General features: G+C 43.7%; 1 protein-coding gene across 1 annotated transcript in view; it reads left to right on the top strand.

Moving 5' to 3' along the window:
* The window catches only part of AMPH (amphiphysin), a 467,360-nt gene that overhangs the window by 265,130 nt on the left and 183,018 nt on the right, over positions 1-19,212 (top strand). The window contains exons 9-11 of the mRNA XM_029587079.1: positions 3,537-3,619; positions 4,877-5,018; positions 10,818-10,946. Of these exons, the coding sequence (XP_029442939.1) occupies positions 3,537-3,619; positions 4,877-5,018; positions 10,818-10,946 (354 nt within the window). The remainder of the gene's footprint in view (positions 1-3,536; positions 3,620-4,876; positions 5,019-10,817; positions 10,947-19,212) is intronic.

Below are 19,212 nucleotides of genomic sequence, written 5' to 3'. Positions count from 1 at the left end.
AAGGACTTCGTAAGACATGTACACATGACATCCCATCCTGCCTTGAATAAAAGGAAGCTCAGAACCACTACCCAGTGCCTACGCAACATTAACCTTGGACTGGACCTTGACTCTGCTTTGTCTTCTGCCTGCCCTGACCTCGGACTGGACCTCGACTTTGCCTGTAAGTCCCGCTGGCCATCAGAACCTGAGGGCTCACCCAAGGGGGAGGTGGATGGTCAGGCGGAAGATCATCTCCTGGCGAGTTGGCTGCCGCCTGTTAAGGCCTATCTTGTGCTTGCACAAAATAGTCAGTGGCAACTTAACAGCGGCCCAATGGGCTCACTAGCACTCAGCATGACAGGGGGCAATCCCAATCTTCATGTTTACTAATGCTATCATAACAGATTTTTTGCAAACATGGTTAACATGGGCCTAAGGGGGGCTTCCACCACCCAGAGCCTCTTGTACAGGTACCAAACTGAAAAAGAGAGAAGAACCATAACTGGGTGTCTGTCTATATTCAAAAAGTTGCCATTAAGTCAGATAACTTGTGAGTTATCTGGCTAAATGGCTTTGAATATTGACCTTTCAGGGCCTATTCACAAAAATGCAGTGAATTTAATGCAGATTATTTACATGATAAACTAACCACGCTCAAAATGGCAAGTACCCCATGCTGTGTTATTTAATTTTGGTCACGTTGACTATGCAAACTACATGGAAATCAGGATAGAGAGGTGGCCACTGGCAGACATGACATCATGGGTAGAGTATTAGTCAACAGGCACAAGCCTTTAATGCAGGAATTTTACCTTCACTTCTAGAGGTGTTTCGATGTGCATTATATAAAACTCATTTATTTGTTATGCGTGTTTATAGACATTTGATATTCCCCTTTTTACCAGGCATGGCCTCAAGGCAGATTGAGATCAAAATTAGGTATCAGATAATTTACAAACAAATTTAGGCACAGACAGATTATAATTTAAATATATTACGGTGTTGGTCACTTTATGGTTGAAAAACAGTGAGAGTGCAAGTTCCCAGTCTGTGCTGGGAAGAAGGAGTTAGAACAGGCTGGATGGAACCTCTGCAGGGAAGGCCTGGCTGAAGAGCCCATGCCTTGGCTCTATTTTTCTGAAACTGAGGTAACAAGGCTTAAGTTGTAGGGGTAGTGATACCCTGTTCCAAGGTTTTGGTGCCTAACAGCTGAAAACACGAAGTCTAGAGCAGGACAATTTGGCAGAGGCCAGAGGAAGAGGGAAGTTGAGAGAGGGACTCGGGTGCTTGCATATTCAAGGACTTAAAAACAGGAGGGTAGGCTATCTAAAAAAGCCGTTTGGGCAAATATGGAGGTTAGATGCCAAAGAAATGTCCAAGTGCAACTTTATTAAAAATGGAGACCAATAGTTTGTATGTGAGCGGAGAGCTGGTGGGAGCCAGGATGCTAGAGGCTTAGAAAGGCCGGAGGTGGTGAAGGACCTACTGCCACCATCACTGAGGAAGGTATATATATATATATATAGGTAGCAAGTGTAACATCTCTACTGCCCACAGACCTCATTACTGGGGGGGGTTCATGGAGGCACAGGTGGTAAAGGCAGTACAGATTGAGTTTAGAGGCCTTTCTGGCATTGTATAAGGATCTGAAAGATGATCTGGATCCTCTGACAGGCAGGTTTCCATCCATGCATGACCTTCTAAAGCTATTCATTCTTTTTCCTCTCGCTCTTTTCAGGTCACTGTGCCCGTAGTTAGTAGAATGTCACAAGCCACTTTTTAGCTGATGTTTAAGCCAGGTAGCAAGGGTCACGTGAGCAAGGCTTGATAATTATTATATCAAACTCCTGCATTGGTAGTGGCAGGATGTCAGCCAAGCATTATGTGAGATAGCCGGCATTAGCGAAATAGATCGAACAAACATTTCTCGCTGACTTCACCTCATGAAAGGGAAGGGGGATGTAGGTAAAAACCCTGCGCACTACCATTCCCTCAATGTGCAGATGGTGTGTGATGTGAATATGACTATAATGAATGGTGGGGCCCAGGCATATGGGGGTCTTGCCACGACTCATATATCCTGTTTCAAAGTGCTCTCTTCCTTGTGTATGAGGGGGACAGGTTCGCTGGCAGATACCTGCTTGATAAGTATGCCTTTTTTCCACCTCTCTGTCTAGCCTTTCCCTGCCATGCATCCATATTTATGCTATAATGGCTGCCGCACACTCACATTTCAGCTCCCTTCCAATCAGCCTGCTAGTGTAGCAACCTGCCTCCACAGTTTCCATTGCTTGCAGATACTTGTAAGTAGGGAAAAACTATAGAAACAGCCTAACTGCACATTCATGCAGGGAATGTGGCAAAATCTGGACTGGATCAGCCTGTTCAGAAAATCTGCAGCCAGGTGGTAACCCTGCACCTAGCACATCCTCTATCCCTAGCTAGGCCTTTCTCTGAGAGATACACTGCTTCATTCAGCCACCTCATTAGTTATTCTCTCTTTTTTTTTTTTTTTTTTTACAGGTGTCGTAGGATATAGCTGTTGGCCCTGGCTTCCTACTCTAGTAGCTCACCATGCGATGCGTACAGGAAGAAGATATAACCAGGCACACACATTCATCTGCTCTGTCATGACTCTCACAAGTCTTTAATGCACAGAATTTTATTTACAGCACGTGACCGAGCATGTGGACGTGTGTGCCTTGTTGTACCTTCTTTCTGAATGCATCCTAGCATGAGCTACAGGAGTAAGAAGTGAAGGCCAACAGCAAGTAGTAAATGACGTTATTATTCATGTTAATGAATAGCCCTCTTTGGATGACAGCAAAAGGAGTTTGATGAAGCTGGAATGAACTGCTAGTGTTAGTTCATATTACTGGGTGGAGAGGTTTGTCTGTTTTGGTGCTAATCTTTAGTAATGTGGGCTCCCAATGCTTCTCCAAATGTTTGACCAGGTCAAGCCAGGCTCCTAGTGCTGCTGTCTGGAAGCAGTTGTTCGAAACTGAGATGACAGAAAAAGTAATGTTCCTTTTTATCATTTCTGTCTTTTTTTATGCACGCTATTTGCAAATAGCAGGTACTAAAAACAAACAAAATAAAAACCGAAACCAAAGAGCATTTGTTGGCATGCACACCTCTCTGAAACCTCTAGAGACAGGAGCAAGATTTTCTCAGACCCAGGCATCATGGGTGATCCAGTTAAGGAGAAAGTGTCCCTGCTGTTGATGGCGTTTGGCAGTAGATCCCCCTCCTCAGTAGACAGAGGGTACATTATGAACATCTTAGAACGAAGCCTGCTTGCAGCATTGCAGTCCATGCTGACCAGCAGCACCATGGCTCATGTCATAGTAGAACTAAGCTAAGCAGCTAAAGAAATTAATAGAATCTCTTTGAATGGCATTCCTGGAGGAGAACTGCAGTACAGCTGATGTTGGGAAGATTCATTCTGGAACTGTTAGTAGAAGTCTTGTAATACATTTCATTTTTAAATATGGTTTGGGAGTGGGGACTATTTCTTCAAAATATAAATTTACATTGTATTATATTTCCCTCAGCTGTGCCACAAGCTGTATGAGGTGATGACCAAGTTGGGAGAACAACATGCGGATAAGGCTTTTACCATCCAAGGAGCACCCAGGTAATTGTGGATAACTTTTTTTTTCAACCATTCTAAGAGTTACAATCTATATATATATATTTTTTGTACTGTGATAATATATGTTTTAAAAAGTAACAAAAATATATTTAAGTTGGAATCTGAAAAAGTATTGGTTCAATTGCTTAGTTTTATTTGTTATTTATTTTTTTAAAATAAATATTCACCCTTTCTGTATTGTGAAATGCAAGTGGGGAAAAAAACATCCCCAGGATTTATAGAAATATATTCCTTGAAAGTGGATTTTTTTTCCTCAATATTATGAATGTAAGAATGTGGTCATTCGTACAATAGTCCTTTGTATGTTGGGATTTTTTTGTGGGGGGAGGGATGGTGGGTGGAGAATGCTTGCAGTAAATTGTTGAACAGCTGTTTTATTTAGTAAACTGCTGTGAAAAAGATTTCTTAATAATATTCGTTTTCCTTTAATATTTTTCACAGAATGAGGTGGTGAGTGAAACAAAAGATTTCTGAGCTGAGGTGTAGCCTTGTTATGCTTTTATAAATAAACGCAATTGTCGGCTAATCTCTCAGTCATGTACTGTAATGTCTTTGTTCTGGTTAGAGATCTTCAAGAGCCAGGCTTCAGCCTATTAAACCATGTGTTCCTAGATTGCCAGAAGGAACTCACTGTGAATTTTTGTAGTACACATATCGCTTTTTCAGTAGTTCTAGCCTTGGACAATTCTAGCTATTAGCCTGTATCCCAGATGCCATGTTAATTAACTGGTTTCATTAAAATCATTGGGATACCTAAATTATCACAGTTTATTCTGTGATTACATAGTCTATGCAGCAGCTGGCCCATAAACTAAATATTTAATAATTAAGTAAATCAACAATGCTTAAACATGTATCGTGCATGTTTTATATTATATACTGCTTTTTAAAAAAATTTTCATGCAATATTGTTTACCAAAGGGCAGTACAGTACATTGATATTGAACAGATATGAGTTCAATGTAAAACCTACAAAAGCAGGAACCTTTTTAGTATACTTTTCATATTTCACACTGACTATGCATATGTTGCAGGATGCAAAATTGGAATTTCCTGAATGCCAGGTCTTTGTCTCAGTTGTTTGTCAAGCACACCCATTCTTCATGCTGGGAAATGTGCACCATTGACTGTTTTTTCTCTTTTCATTTTTTTTTTTCTTTTGCATTCGTGCATGCATGAAAGCAATTTGACATGAGACAGTAAACCCTTGGCATTGCTCATTGCTCTATTCTCATCCAGTGATTCAGGTCCACTCCGCATTGTGAAGACACCGTCGCCTCCCGAGGAGCCTTCACCACCCCCCAGTCCCGTAGCTAGTCCTAATCATACACTGGCACCAGTTTCATCACCAGCACCAGCACGACCTAAGTCACCTTCACAGGTGAGAATGCTGTGAGAAAGACATGGCCATTTTGCAACATACAATAATTTCTAGGGATGTGAATCGTGTCCTCGATCGTCTTAACGATCGATTTCGGCTGGGAGGGGGAGGGAATCGTATTGTTGCCGTTTGGGGGGGTAAAATATCGTGAAAAATCGTTAAAAATCGTTAAAAATCGAAAAATCGAAAAATCGAAAAAACCGGCACATTAAAACCCACCCCCGACCCTTTAAATTAAATCCCCCACCAAATAACTTAAATAACCTGCGGGTCCAGCGGCGGTCCGGAACGGCAGCGGTCCGGAACGGGCTCCTGCTCTGAATCTTGTCGTCTTCAGCCGGCGCCATTTTCCAAAATGGCGCCGAAAATGGCGGCGGCCATAGACGAAAAAGATTGGACGGCAGGAGGTCCTTCCGGACCCCCGCTGGACTTTTAGCAAGTCTCGTGGGGGTCAGGAGGCCCCCCACAAGCTGGCCAAAAGTTCCTGGAGGTCCAGCGGGGGTCAGGGAGCGATTTCCCGCCGCGAATCGTTTTCGTACGGAAAATGGCGCCGGCAGGAGATCGACTGCAGGAGGTCGTTCAGCGAGGGTTCCGGCGCCTCGCTGAACGACCTCCTGCAGTCGATCTCCTGCCGGCGCCATTTTCCGTACGGAAAATGGCGCCGGCCATACGCGTATGGCCGGCGCCATTTTCCGTACGAAAACGATTCGCGGCGGGAAATCGCTCCCTGACCCCCGCTGGACCTCCAGGAACTTTTGGCCAGCTTGTGGGGGGCCTCCTGACCCCCACGAGACTTGCCAAAAGTCCAGCGGGGGTCCGGAAGGACCTCCTGCCGTCCAATCTTTTTCGTCTATGGCCGCCGCCATTTTCGGCGCCATTTTGGAAAATGGCGCCGGCTGAAGACGACAAGATTCAGAGCAGGAGCCCGTTCCGGACCGCTGCCGTTCCGGACCGCCACTGGACCCGCAGGTTATTTAAGTTATTTGGGGGGGGTTCGGGAGGGTGGGGGATTTAATTTAAAGGGTCGGGGGTGGGTTTTAGGGGGTTTTAGTGTGCCGGCTCACGATTCTAACGATTTATAACGATAAATCGTTAGAATCTGTATTGTATTGTGTTCCATAACGGTTTAAGACGATATTAAAATTATCGGACGATAATTTTAATCGTCCTAAAACGATTCACATCCCTAATAATTTCCATGCAGGGCTCTACTGAAGTGTTAATGAGCAGCACATCACTTCTTCATTAGAAAATGCGAGGAGAGTGATTCCTCCACCCTGGATTGCACCTGAAGATATTAGAGCCTGATTTTCAAAAGCATTTACATGTTTAAAACTGGGTTTTACAAATATAATTGCACTTTACCCATGCAAATGGGCTTTTGAAAATTGCTACAATATATGCCATTGAATTGTCAATAGGTTGTACCTATATTAATTGCACTTAACATGGGTAAATGGCTTTTCAAAATTGCTAAAATAGAATGTTATATTTACATGTGTAACTCCTTTAAAAATTCACCTGTAAGATTTCTAAAATTCTTAGATTGGAACTGAGATAGACAATATTAAATAAAGTTTACTGGGGTACTTCATGCAATTGAAAATTTAGCAGATAGTACACTTTTGTCCAGTGCAATCCACACAGAAATCAAAATCCAAACACAGTTGATTATTTTACAGACAAAGAAATATGTTGCATTAAGGAATCCTTTTCTCTAAATTCCCTCACCGTGTACTCTTTAGAGATTATCCTAGCCCTGTCCCTGTATTGGTACCTGCTAATAGTGTGGCGATCTCTGTCTTCCAGGAGATGGAACTGGATATTCTCCTGAATAGCTATAGATAAACCTTTGCTCGCTATCCTTTAAGCATCAACTCTGTAGAATTTCACAATCTTGGCAGTCCTTCCTCTGACCAGCCTAAAAATCTGCATTTTAAAACAGACAAGATAATCTTCAGCGCAGGAAAAAAGAATATAGGACTATCTCCACTATCCCCAGTAATCAGCCCTGCTTCTCTTACTCTTAAGAGTTGAGTGAGTTGCAGTAGTCTGAGCAAGAGATTATAATGGCTCAAACAGCAATAATGAAGGCAGTATTGCCTAGGAGAGAGTGGAGATATTGGAGCTGGCAGAGATGGAAGTAGGCTGCTTTGTTAGAGGTTTGATGATTAACTGGGAGTCTAAGATGAAGCCCAGGTTCTGGATTTGAGAGCTAAGTGTTATTCCTTTTGGGTGAGGCTGACTGGTTTCATGTTTCCCTGTCCACAGCATTTTAGTCTTATTTGGGTTTACACTCACCTTGTTTTGTTGTAGCTAGCAAACCACCTTTTCCAGTCAGTTGTTTAGGTTACAGATTGTAATGTCATGGTTTGTGCTGAATGGAATCATTAATTGGATGTTGTCAGCGTAGAGGTAGTTGACCATTTGATACTCTCAGATTAGTTTGCTAAAAGGGGCCAGATAGATTTTGAAGAGGGTGGGTAATAAGATGGATGAGAACTGACATGAGAGAGGGTGAGGCTCTGAAACAACCATTCCAAAGGATGTAACTTGTCTACAGTCCTGGAGAAAGGAGGTGATCCATGCAAGAGCAGGTCCTGATATTCTTAAACATTCTTACACTCTTTATGTGCTCAATGAGAAGCTTGTTATCCACTGTGTTGAAAGCTGCTGATAGTCGTAGAGATATCAATGGGGCTGGTTGTCATCAACCTAGGCAAAGTCAGAGGTCATCCACCAGGCCTAGTAGTGTTGCTTATGCTTATGTGCTCTGGTGTGACTGGATGCCAGACTGATGAGGATCTAGGGCATTTGTGATGATCAGGTGTTCAGAGAATTGTAGTAGTACTGCCTTTTCAGATTGGGTGGTAGTTGTTAGGGTCACTTGTATTGAGGTTGGGTTTTTCAATGTAAGCTGTGCTACGGTGCTATTGCTTTCTTCAGGCATTCTGAAAGGTGGACTTCTGCAAGTGATGTGTAGTCTGGATATGGTATGTTAGTTGTTTGATTAGCCAGGATGGACATGGAGTTTCGGGTAATATGATGGCTCTGAGGATGGGAAATAGGGAGTCAATATCATTAGCTTGCAAGAGGTTGAAGTTTGTCAGAGGATGGGGATGGGATGGTGTTGATTGCTGGGGTTATGGTAGATTTTCTCCACCTATGGTAGGTTTCTTCTCCACCTCAGATCTGATGCATGTGATTTTCTCTATGAAGAATGTAACAAGTTTGTTGCAGTGTGACTTTGTAGCAAAGGAGGGAGGAAGACTTGGGGCATTTTCCAGGAGTTTGCTTATAGTGCATGATAGTTGCTTGGGTATGTTTTCAGCCTGGTTGTATTTGAGTAGTAGTCTTGTTTTTCTTTCATTATGGCTTTTCAGTAGCTTGTCTGGTGTCTCCTGCATTCAATTTTATCTGTGTGGGATTTTGTTTTCTGCCACTTTCGTTCCAATTTTCTACCTGTTTTAGCTGTTTGAAGTCTGCTGAGAACCAGAGGGCCAGTTTGGGGTTCTTAGTGCTTGCAGTTTTCCAAGGGGCAATCTTATCCATGGCTGTTTTGAAGTCCATATTCCAGCTGTTCATCAGGGTATATGTGATGAGGGGCATGGTAAAGGGGATTCACCATAGTACATTGGAGAGTGTGTAAAAAGGATTGTGGCTTGAGGTGAGATGTTGGTCAGGGTAGTCTTATGGTCATTTCTATTTCGGTCCTCTGGGGTGCAACTGGGTGAATTTCAAAAATAATTTGAGAGTGGTCTGCTCAGGATTGCTGGGTTTTCTTGATGTTCCTGATTTCATGATCATTAAGCAACTGAGTTGGGGTAGTATTATGTCGAGGATGTATCCTGCTTTTTGGGTTGGTTTGGTGATTAGTTGGATTATACTGAGACCCTCCAATGTGTTCAGGAAGTCTTGGGAAGGCTATGATGTGGATCACCAAGTAGATGTTAAAGTTTCCTAGGATTAGCATCCTTGGGTGCTCTAGAATGATTACTGACATTTAGTTGAAGGAGATCTTGCACAGTTTGGGATGTGTCAGCCTCATGTGCCTAAGTTTCAGTTAGGCACACGATGTTCGTATGATTGTCTGCCAGGAGATCATTTAAATGTTGAATTTGCTGTGTGTGGACTATATATTCAGTAAGGCTAATTTGGGTTTGTGGTAAGTGAAATGTCTGAGGGTTTCCTGGGACTGGTCTTCTGGAAGTCTTAGTGGGTATATAAGGGTTCTCTGGGGATTCTTTTATTTGCATACAGGCCGATACAGTACAGTGCACTGTTAACCCGCGTTTGGACACACGTTTTCGACGCGCTAGCTTTACCCCTTATTCAATAAGGGGTAATAGCGCGTCGAAAATGCGCATCCAACCCCCCCAAAACTAATAGCGCCCACAACATGAAAATGCATGTTTGTTGATGGCCCTATTAGTTATTCCCGCGCGATTCAGAAAGTAAAATGTGCAGCCAAGTCGGAGGTCCCAAAAGTTAAAAATAATCAAAAATAAAAAAAATGTAAAATCGGCCCGCGGCTCGCTTCCTGCAGCTGTTTCTTGCTGTGGGTAGTTTCTTGCTGAGGGAGGGTCTCTTGAGGCCATTATAGATGAAATAAAGGATAGGCATGAAAGTGCAGCCCTTTGACATCGGGTCTGCTGGTGGCATGGCTCTTTAAAGAGCTAATCTTCTCACCCTGATGACATCAGCAAGGGGGTGGGTTCAGGAGCCGGTCTCTATGATGTTGGTGCTGGGCTGCCAATGTCTGCAGAGGGGGGGAGGGGAATGGAAGAGGGATGCCACCACACTCACTCCTGCTGCAGGTGATCCTTCTTGGGGCAGCGCATTAAAGGCAGCCTGGGCTGCAAACAAACCTACAGACGGGCGGCACACACTCCCACATGGGCAGTCTCACGCCTGAGTCTGGTTTCTGCTTCTCAAGCCGGCTGGGGCAGGAGATCCGGCTACTCTGCCCACATATGCCAGGTTCTGCTGGGAGCCACAGTCCATGGCCCCTGTCCAAGGATTGTCGCTATGATGCCTGGACTAGGTGGGAAGGGGATTAAAACTCAGGGGGAAACTCCAGAGAGCTGTGAATTTAAACTCCTCAGTAGTGGCAGAATCTAACTGAGCTGGAAGCTTAAATGCGCAGGAGAAAATTGTGAAGCCAGGAGTATAAAATATCTGGTCAGGGCTCTAGGGGGGCAATGAAAGGTTTGTATATCTGAGTGAAAAAGGTATGTATAAGCATTTCAGTGAGCAGCGTGAAGAACATAAATGGAGCTTCTATAGCAACTTTCCTGAACTTTTTTTTTTTTTTGCAGGCTTAGATGAATATCTTTACTTTTATGACAGCTGCTGTTTGGGTGGTTTAGATATTCCCCTGCAGAACCTAAAAAAAAAAAAAAAAAGAATTTGAGTTGGTCACACCCCCTCACAAAAGCATGCATGTGGTGTCTGCCCAAATAATGTGCACTGACTTCATGTGATTCTCGGACACTCAAAAATATTGGCTTGCACAAAAGCTTTCTCTGCCTATACAGTGGTGAACTGGTCACTGCTTCACAAACATTGATTCCATTGTGCAAAATTAACTCCTGAGTAAAATGAAATGAATGATCAAGTCCTAGTGACAGCATGCCTGAAAGTATGACAGAGCATGAAAAATGGGAAGAAAACAGGCCCTGGAATAATGGTCCAGTGAAGTCTGCGCATGCCCGTCTTTACAGTATATTTGAGACCACTTCTTGTGCCTGCCTTATTGTGACTGATATTCTCTTTCCCACCCTTTTACAATTTGCCTAGCTGCGGAAAGGCCCACCCGTTCCACCCCTGCCGAAGCTCACGCCATCAAAGGAACTACAGCAGGAGAGCATTATCAGCTTCTTTGAAGACAACTTTGTTCCAGAGATCAGCGTGACAGCTCCTTCACAGGTCAGATTCCTGGGAGTTTCTCTCCTCTGCTATACAACCCATTTACTTCTGCAGTAATTTGATTCTCACAAGTGACCTTCAGTCACCTGAAATAATACAGTGTGTACAAAAGAACTCTCATGCGCACAAGTGAATGCATTGCACAGGATATTTGACCCAGGAGGTCTAAACAATGTGCAGTACTGAATGAATGTTCCTCCTGTGCATGTGTATGTCTGCCTTGGAAAGCTTAACCCCTTCCTTACCCCCTCAATATGCACCCATATGTCACAAAAGCTGTTTCTGCACAGGGCTGCCCACTGTCTCCAGATTTTCGGGACAGAATGATCCAATCCTGGTTTTTTTTACCCCCATGCAGGATGGAAATCAGAACTACAGGTCCCTGCATGCAGTGGGGGTAAAACCACTGGACTGAAAAACCCAGAGCCAGGTGGTAGCCATGCTTCTGCTTGCCCCTCACTTTTGGGAGGTTAAAAGGTGTTGGTGTATACTCTAATCTTCCCTGACCAAAATACAGACTGCAATACCACGCACTAAGGGTTGTAGATTTTCCGTGGCATCCTGTGGGCAGCTTGACTTGAATTAGTGGAGCTGCGGAAGAAATCCACAGCTGTTTCTATTATGCCTCTGGCCTCTTCCTTGCAATGAGCCCACAAGGTGCCCTGGGCGGGGTAGCACATATAAAAATCAAAAGAAATTGTAAGAGAGGAATTAAACCAATTTGTAGCAGCACTGAAATTTTCTAGCACGTTTTAATGGAGCCCCCCCCCCCGTACATTACATGCACAAGTGTATCACAAAAAAATGCAAGGCCTAGCCGGTCAGGCGGGAGAGAGTAATCTGGATGAGAAATCAGAGCAGGAAGGCAATGGTACACAGGAGGATTTTCTATCAGCGGCAGGAGTTTGAGCCTAGAGGTGGATTTTTAGTCGAGGTTTGAAATTAGAGTCAGAGGGGTTTGAGAGAGGGAAATGTAGTTTGCAAGTTATGGAGTGAACTGGAGGAAAACCTGAAGTTGGCATTGGAGGAAGGAAAGGATAGAAAAGGAGCGAGCGTGAATAGAGCAGAGTGTGAGTGGAGACAGAAACTGAAATCAGACCAGGATCTAAGGAGGGTGAAAAGGCTGAAAAATGTGCTGATGACACAGAGGAAGATGGGGAGCCAGTGGATAGAAAAAGGGGCAAACTGGGAGACTTGGTAGATGTCAAGAGAAAAAGAATTGTGCATGGGTAGAGAGAGGAGAAGTTCATTTGAGTCCAATTTACAGTTAATCATGTAGATGAGGAAGATGGGAGCATGTTCAGTTCATGCACGTGGATCCTGAGTAATGTACTACAAACATCCTTGTTGTTGGCAAAACTTGAGGCTATTTTATCAACTCAGGCAATCTAGATACAGTATGAATGTCAGTTCCTTGCTTCCAAACTTGGAAAATCACTGCACAACCTGTCGGTTTCTGTGATCATTGGGTTCATGATATGATATGAGGACAGAGAGGGCAGGTTCATGAGCAACCTAAGGAAGTGTTTTTTCACAGGAAGGAAAATGGCTTCATGGATTAACTTCCTAGGAGGTAGTAGAGACCAACACAGTATGAGAATCCAAAAAAGCATGAGATAAGATAGGGGATCCTTAGCAAGTGACCAATACTGTTCAGACTGTGCTTCAGGCACTGATATTGACAGGTCTGGACTGTTGTAACTCTTAGTTTTTAGAGGTGCCTGCCTCTACTGTCCAGGCTTTGCAGGTGGTCCAGAAATTGGTGGCCCACATTTTGACAGGTACCTGCTGTTTTGAGCACATCACTCTTGTTTTTTATTCGTTACACTGGTTACCAGTCAAACAGACAAATCTGTGGTATTTTTTCCTTTGGGTACCACAGTAACGAGTAATGAAGTTTAGTGAATCCTGTGATATTTCGCCTAGAGGTAAAATACCTACTGCCCTGAATGAAGAATGCACGATGGTAGCTCCACATCTCAGGGCCATCATCTTTTAAAGGGCCTAAGTACCCCCTCCCTGGTCGAGGCAAAACCTCTGGGGAGTCTTAATAAATACTTTGTACACACAATTTCAAAGGCTTGAAAAAAAAATGTATAGGGGGCAATTTTTAAAACAAATACAGATCCTGCAAATTAATTTTCAAAGGAAAACTCCTTGCGGGTTTTCCCTTTGAAAATTCAGAGCCAGCAGTGATACAGATGCAAAGTCCACTTCATAAATCACATGGGGGAACTTCAAAATGAAAATCTTAAGTATTGTCTGCTGGCTCTGCCCTACTCCTGTTCCCATCTCCACCCCTTTGTGTCATGGGTCCTTTTACCCTCAAGTGGGGGGAAGGAGGGTTACAATTTTCATCCCCTGATTAGTTACCCAGATAAAATTTTTTGAAAAGTGCCCTCCCTAATGGTAACACAAATAACAATTCCTAATACACATATACACATAATGGGGCAGATCTTAAAAACCTGCACGCGGCGTAGATTTGTTCGCGTAAGCTGTCGCAAATAAATCTACGCCCGATTTTATAGCATGCACGCGCAGCCGCGCACTTGTTATAAAATCCAGGGTTGGTGCGCGCAACGTTGGTGCATGATAATGCAACTTGCGCGTTGCCGAGCCATGCAGCCTTCCTCTGTTCCCTCCGAATTTCGGAGCGGCCACAAGAGGGAACTTTCATTCTGCCTCCCCCCACCTTCCCCTCCTTTTCCCTGACTAACCCTATCTAAACCCCCCCCCTTCCCTTTGCGGAGAAGTTGCGCCTGCCTCCTGGCAGGCATAGCTTACGCGCACCAGCCAACGGCCGGCTTGCGATCCCGGGCACAGCGGCAAATGGCCGCTGTGCCTGGAGGCTCCGGCTACCCCCCTGCCCCGCCCCCGGACCGCCCAGGACTGCCCACACCCCACCCCTTTTTGCAAACCGCCAAGCCTATGCAAGATAGGCTCGGCGCGCGCAGGGGCAGTTTTTCGGGGGTTACGCGAGTAACCCTTTGAAAATCTGCCCCAATATACGTACATGTATGGAACCGAAAATGTTGCTAAAACTTCTCACAGTGTTAGACGTACAGTTCTTCATCATTACAGAAAAGAAATTCCATTTTTTCCACAAAGATGGATTTGCAATATGTTCTTTGGGTTGACATGAGTGCACTAATTATTTCATGGTGTAATGTCTTTTTACATCTCTCTGTTGCACCTGGCAAAACTCAGTTAGCTACTCCACAAAGATCTGAATATGTTGTCAGTCAAATCCACTTTTCTTAGTCTGTATTAGCGGTGTCAGCAGCTGTGCCCATATGCCATAAAGATGCTTTCTTTACTGTACTGCAGCACTCTGCATACATCTTCCGATATACTGTTGTGAGGATTAGTCTGAATCTGGTCTTCATTTTGCAATACACCGTATATACTAAGGGGTCGATTTTAAAAGGTGCGTGCTTGCATCCATGTGTGCACGGTTCACACCTCCGGAGCAGAAGTAAACTCTGCGTGCCAGCCGGCTGCTGGCACGCGCTTCCCCAGGATAGCATCTAATGGTGCTGTCCCAGCCCACCCCTTACCGAGACCATGCCTCCTGGCCCGCCCCTTTTATGTGGCTCGGCACGTCTGCACGATTTTTTGCGAGCGCAGGCCTTTTAAATTGGCCCTTTACTGTATAAGGATAGTGGAGGCAGGAACCACACTGACGCCAACCTTTCTTCATGCATCTTTCAACTTTTTTATAATAATAATCAGCATGCAAACACTGTAGACTGCTTCCCTTTCAGCAGTGTAGTCTTACCTTAGCTTCCACCAGAGAGGTTCAGGAGCTGCCTTCTCTGGAGACCCTGGGCCTTCTGTTCCCAGCTGGGCTCTGCCTCTCATCCTGCCCAGCAGAGCTCTCCCCCTTTTTGTTTTTTTAAGGCGGACTGCACAGGTTAAGGAAAGGTAGTGGGCCACTCTTTTACAGTGCTCGATCATGTAAGTTTAAGGAAAAAGGTAGGTAAACTCTGTTTTTCTAAAAGTAATTTAAGTTGTCCTGTTGAGTATGCAGTGCACATTTTAATTCATTTTTTAAATTGATTGGCTCATGAGTTGCCCAGTATAGGGATGATTTGAGACGTTTTGCCTGTTGGATATTTGTTCAGAGTTGCTTGTTACTGTTTCGCTTACTGTCTACTGTGTTTATTTCTGCTGTATATTATAACTGTATATTTATATTGCATGTGTTTTTTTATTTTGTAATCCAGCAAGAACAAATTCTTAGCATTGGAAGGCTATAAATTCAGTAAATAGATAAATATATCTCCCAACACTGCATCCTTCTCCTGCAAAGGAATGTTGTGACAAATGAGATTCCTACTAATTTATGTCATTGCTCACACATAATATACTGGCTTCCTCCACTAATCTCAATAAAAAGATAATGAACTTTTTTTTTTTCTAAAGAATCCATTAATATGTACTAGTTAATGTCATGTGTCATTTTGCAAACTCTGTGATAAACAATATTCACTGCCTCGGAGAAATAACAACCAGTGATGAGAAATGGTATCTGAGCAGTTTTAACTCTAGCCTGTTTGTTTTCATATAATGTTATCCAGGTTACTAGTGATATATTGCACACATCCGAATATAAAGTCCAATCCGGTGATACCAAAAGGACTACGAATATGTATACACAGCAAAAAGCTGTTATCTTTGAATGTGGTGTAATATTGAATGTATATCTGCATTCTCATCTATAATTATGGTATCAAGTAGCACTAGAGCCGAATTAATTATGCTGCTCCAGAGTGCATCAGTTTCTAACACTATCCACATTAAGGTGCCGATGTACTAACCTGCAGTATTTTCCACGGGTTAGCATCCTTTTTGCGTGCAATTTTGCTACAGATGCTAATGGGCTTGGAGCTCATTAGTGGATGTAGCAACTTGGTACTTGAAATTTTTTGTACATTGCTATGGCTGGGGACTTTGTGTACTCCTGGCTGCAGCAACACACGGATCTGACCCAGGATCCGTAAACTGCTGCTCAGATTTAAAGGGGCCTTGCAACCTGTGTGAGCCCCAACCGCACCAACAGGAGCCCACACCGCATCTGGAAGGAAGCCGCATCTGGCCGCCTCCTCTTCCCAATAATAGGAAGTGAAACTGGGCCGGCCTGGCACAGCTTCCAGTACAAACTTTTGTATATTCTTTTGTATATTTGTAATTCATTCATGTTTCATTCTCCATGTTGCTGTCCTTTATTTCCTGGCTACCCTAGCCTCCAAGTCTTTCTCCCTGTTATTTGTATCTGCGCTTCGGCCTTCTTGTTATATGGTTTTTGTTAAGTTAACCCCTAAGTTGATGTAAAACCGGCCTGATATGAAGCTTGTCATGAAGTTCGGTATAGAAAAAATGTTAAATAAATAAATAATATATAGCAGAAATTCCCCTGGTGGTTGATGACAGTAGCTTCCCAACCTCAGTCTCAAGCCTCTCATAGGCCATACATTTTAAATTACAACTCCTTAGGGAAACTGAGCCCCTTTCCACCCCCTTGTCCCCCCCCCCCCCCAATCCATCAAAATCCCCATTAGGCATTGACCACCTCATCCCACCTCTTGATGCCCCCAAAAGTTTACTCCAGTGAAGGGCTGGACTTTTGGGTGAAGGAGAAGTCCAGGTCCCCCCTTGCTCTTGCCCCACCAGCACCTGGTTTCAATATAGTGCCGGCTGGCAAGATGTGCCCCTTTGCATGTGCCACTGAAGCTCCAGTTTGAAACTGGGAGCCAATGGACTAGGAGAGAGTGGGGATCATTTCTGTCCCCAGAAGACCACTCTTTCAAAGCTTTTAGGGGAATGGAGGTAGTATGAGGTGGAGAGGAAATCTGTAATGAGAATTTTGATGGATTTTGGGGGGCAAGGGATTGAAGCTTCCCAAAGGGGTATAAATTTAACCTTGATGGTCCACAAGATGCTCGCCTGTAAAGGTGGGGGGCACTACAATGAGCACCAGGGAATTTCTCTTCCACTTTGGGGAGATGAGCGGGGATGCTTACTCGGCCATAAGCCCCTTTATATTTGCATGCTGTTCATGCAAGCCACCATTTCCTGGGCCTGGCCTGAACAATATTTTCAACTCATTCAGGTATAGCTATTTTTTTGCAAAAAAGCATCCATAACGTCCTTTTTTTTGTGCCAGTTTTCACATTGTGCCAGATTTTGCATTGCAGCAGCTCAATATTGGCACATAAAGCCATACTTTCAAACATATCCACAGTACAGCATTTATGTGCACAAGTGGATGGTGTACATTTAATATTAGTATTTTATAAACTGTGCAGTATGAGCTGCACAGTTTATAAACTACTACATATTTCTGATCCAAAAGTACATGCATATGTTTCATTTTTTACAAATATGTCCAATGCAAGAATGGATACTTTCTCAACCTATTTTATAAATATACTCGCATATATTTTAGATGCATAAAATAATGCATGTATATGTTATATGCTCGATTTATATGCAGAGACAGTTATTTATAAAGTGTGGCAAGTATGTTTTGAAAATACATACTTGAATCACCAGTTTCACTGATACAGCAGCCAATTCACTCAGTCCATTTCACTTAAAACCCTCTAGCACTTTACTTTGAATCCCCACCAGTTCACCAAGACCCCTCCACCCAAAATTACAGGACAGCAGACAATTCTGATTTTACTTGTGTGAGTCAAATTAGCAAGTGTAAAAGTGTACAAATATATTTGGTGATATGTATGGGACTGTTTCTTACAAATAGCAACTACCACATTAGCTTCTAACCCCATGTCACAGGGATGCTGATTGACAGGCCAAGAAACCGTTCCTATCGTGAGACAGAGACATGATCAGGCAGGCTAGGTTGAGGCAGGCGAAGATCGAGATAGTGGAGGTCTGCCATGAGTCGGGGCAGGCAGCAAGCAGAGGCAGAGTCAAGATCAGGAGGGTCAAAACCAGGAAATAGCAACTGGAACAACAGTGCAGGAACACAGGAAGGGATCCTATTGCTCAGGCGCTGGCCCAGAGGACCGCACATCTTTTTATGTTGCAGCGGTGGCGATATCAGGCCACACCACTGAGAGGCGGAGCTGCTGGCTCTGAAAAAACTGAAGAATTACTACTCAAAGAAACTGGATATCATAAAGGGACAGGACACCGGGAGCCATGCCGGACAACCACAGCTGAATGCAGGCCACCATGTCTGACCTGGGACCAAGAGGTACAGGATGCCAACAGCAGGACAGAAGCCCATGGTCGGCAGCATGTTTCACCCCACCCCAGAATGTCCCTAGAAAGCCCCTTTTTTCTGCCAGTAAAATGTGCATGCAAAATGGAAAATCTGCGCGCATTCTCGACATTTATAAAATAACATATCCATGAGTACATATTTCTTACACATTTATGTTATTTTCACTCAAGAAACCTCTTTGAAAATTAACTCCATAATTTACTATTACAAAGCTGACTTTTGCAGAATATTTTGCAAAAGGGATTTTTACAAAAATATGAAAAAGTTCATGCAAAATGCCCATACTTTTATTTATTTATTTTTTTCATATTTGTGGGCTTTGTGCAGTATTTTTGCATTGAAAAACCCTTTTGCAAAGAATTTTGCACTTTAGTACATCAGCCTCTAGGGAAGACTTTAGTATTACAAATTGTGATTGTCAGTTTACAGATTTTTTTTTCAATCATTCTGAAAAATTAAAATGAAGATAGTGCTGTGGGGACAGAAGAAGATGGTAGACGCTGTCTAACTCATTTCAGGGTGTCCTGCTGCATGCATTTTTTTTCTGTTTCTTCTTTACTTCCTTACTTGAAATGGTGAAGAGGAAAGGAAAACCTGGGTATATCCACCTGAAACGGCGAAGGCTTCTACCCCTGGGCCTATAGCTCAATTTGTGTCCCATGAAGAGGACCAGCTTGCTGCCTTTGAGGTCAGACTACTGGGAGTGATGGTGGAGTGAAGTGGGTCACTGCTCTCCCTGACCCTTGAAATATCCGTGAGTCTGGAGGTGAGAAGGATGCCAGCCCACCCAGCTGAGGTCAACAATAGTGTCCCTGAGCTGATACAGTCCCCGGCTGATGACATCATCAAGACCAAGGGTAGGAGTACGGCGTGTATAGAGACTGCGGGAGCAATGCTGCAGAGTTATCGCCACTGGTGGATAGCCTTGAAGGAGCCAAAGGGACAGCTAACAGAAGGATATTTGCTATCTGTAGAAAAAAACTGCGGTTGAAGTGGGCCAAATGCTTT

Source organism: Rhinatrema bivittatum, chromosome 2 (genome assembly GCF_901001135.1).
Source record: "Rhinatrema bivittatum chromosome 2, aRhiBiv1.1, whole genome shotgun sequence".
Classification (NCBI taxonomy): Eukaryota; Metazoa; Chordata; class Amphibia; order Gymnophiona; family Rhinatrematidae; genus Rhinatrema; species Rhinatrema bivittatum.
Note: the sequence above shows the minus strand (reverse complement) of the source record. Positions and strands in the feature narration are given on the sequence as shown.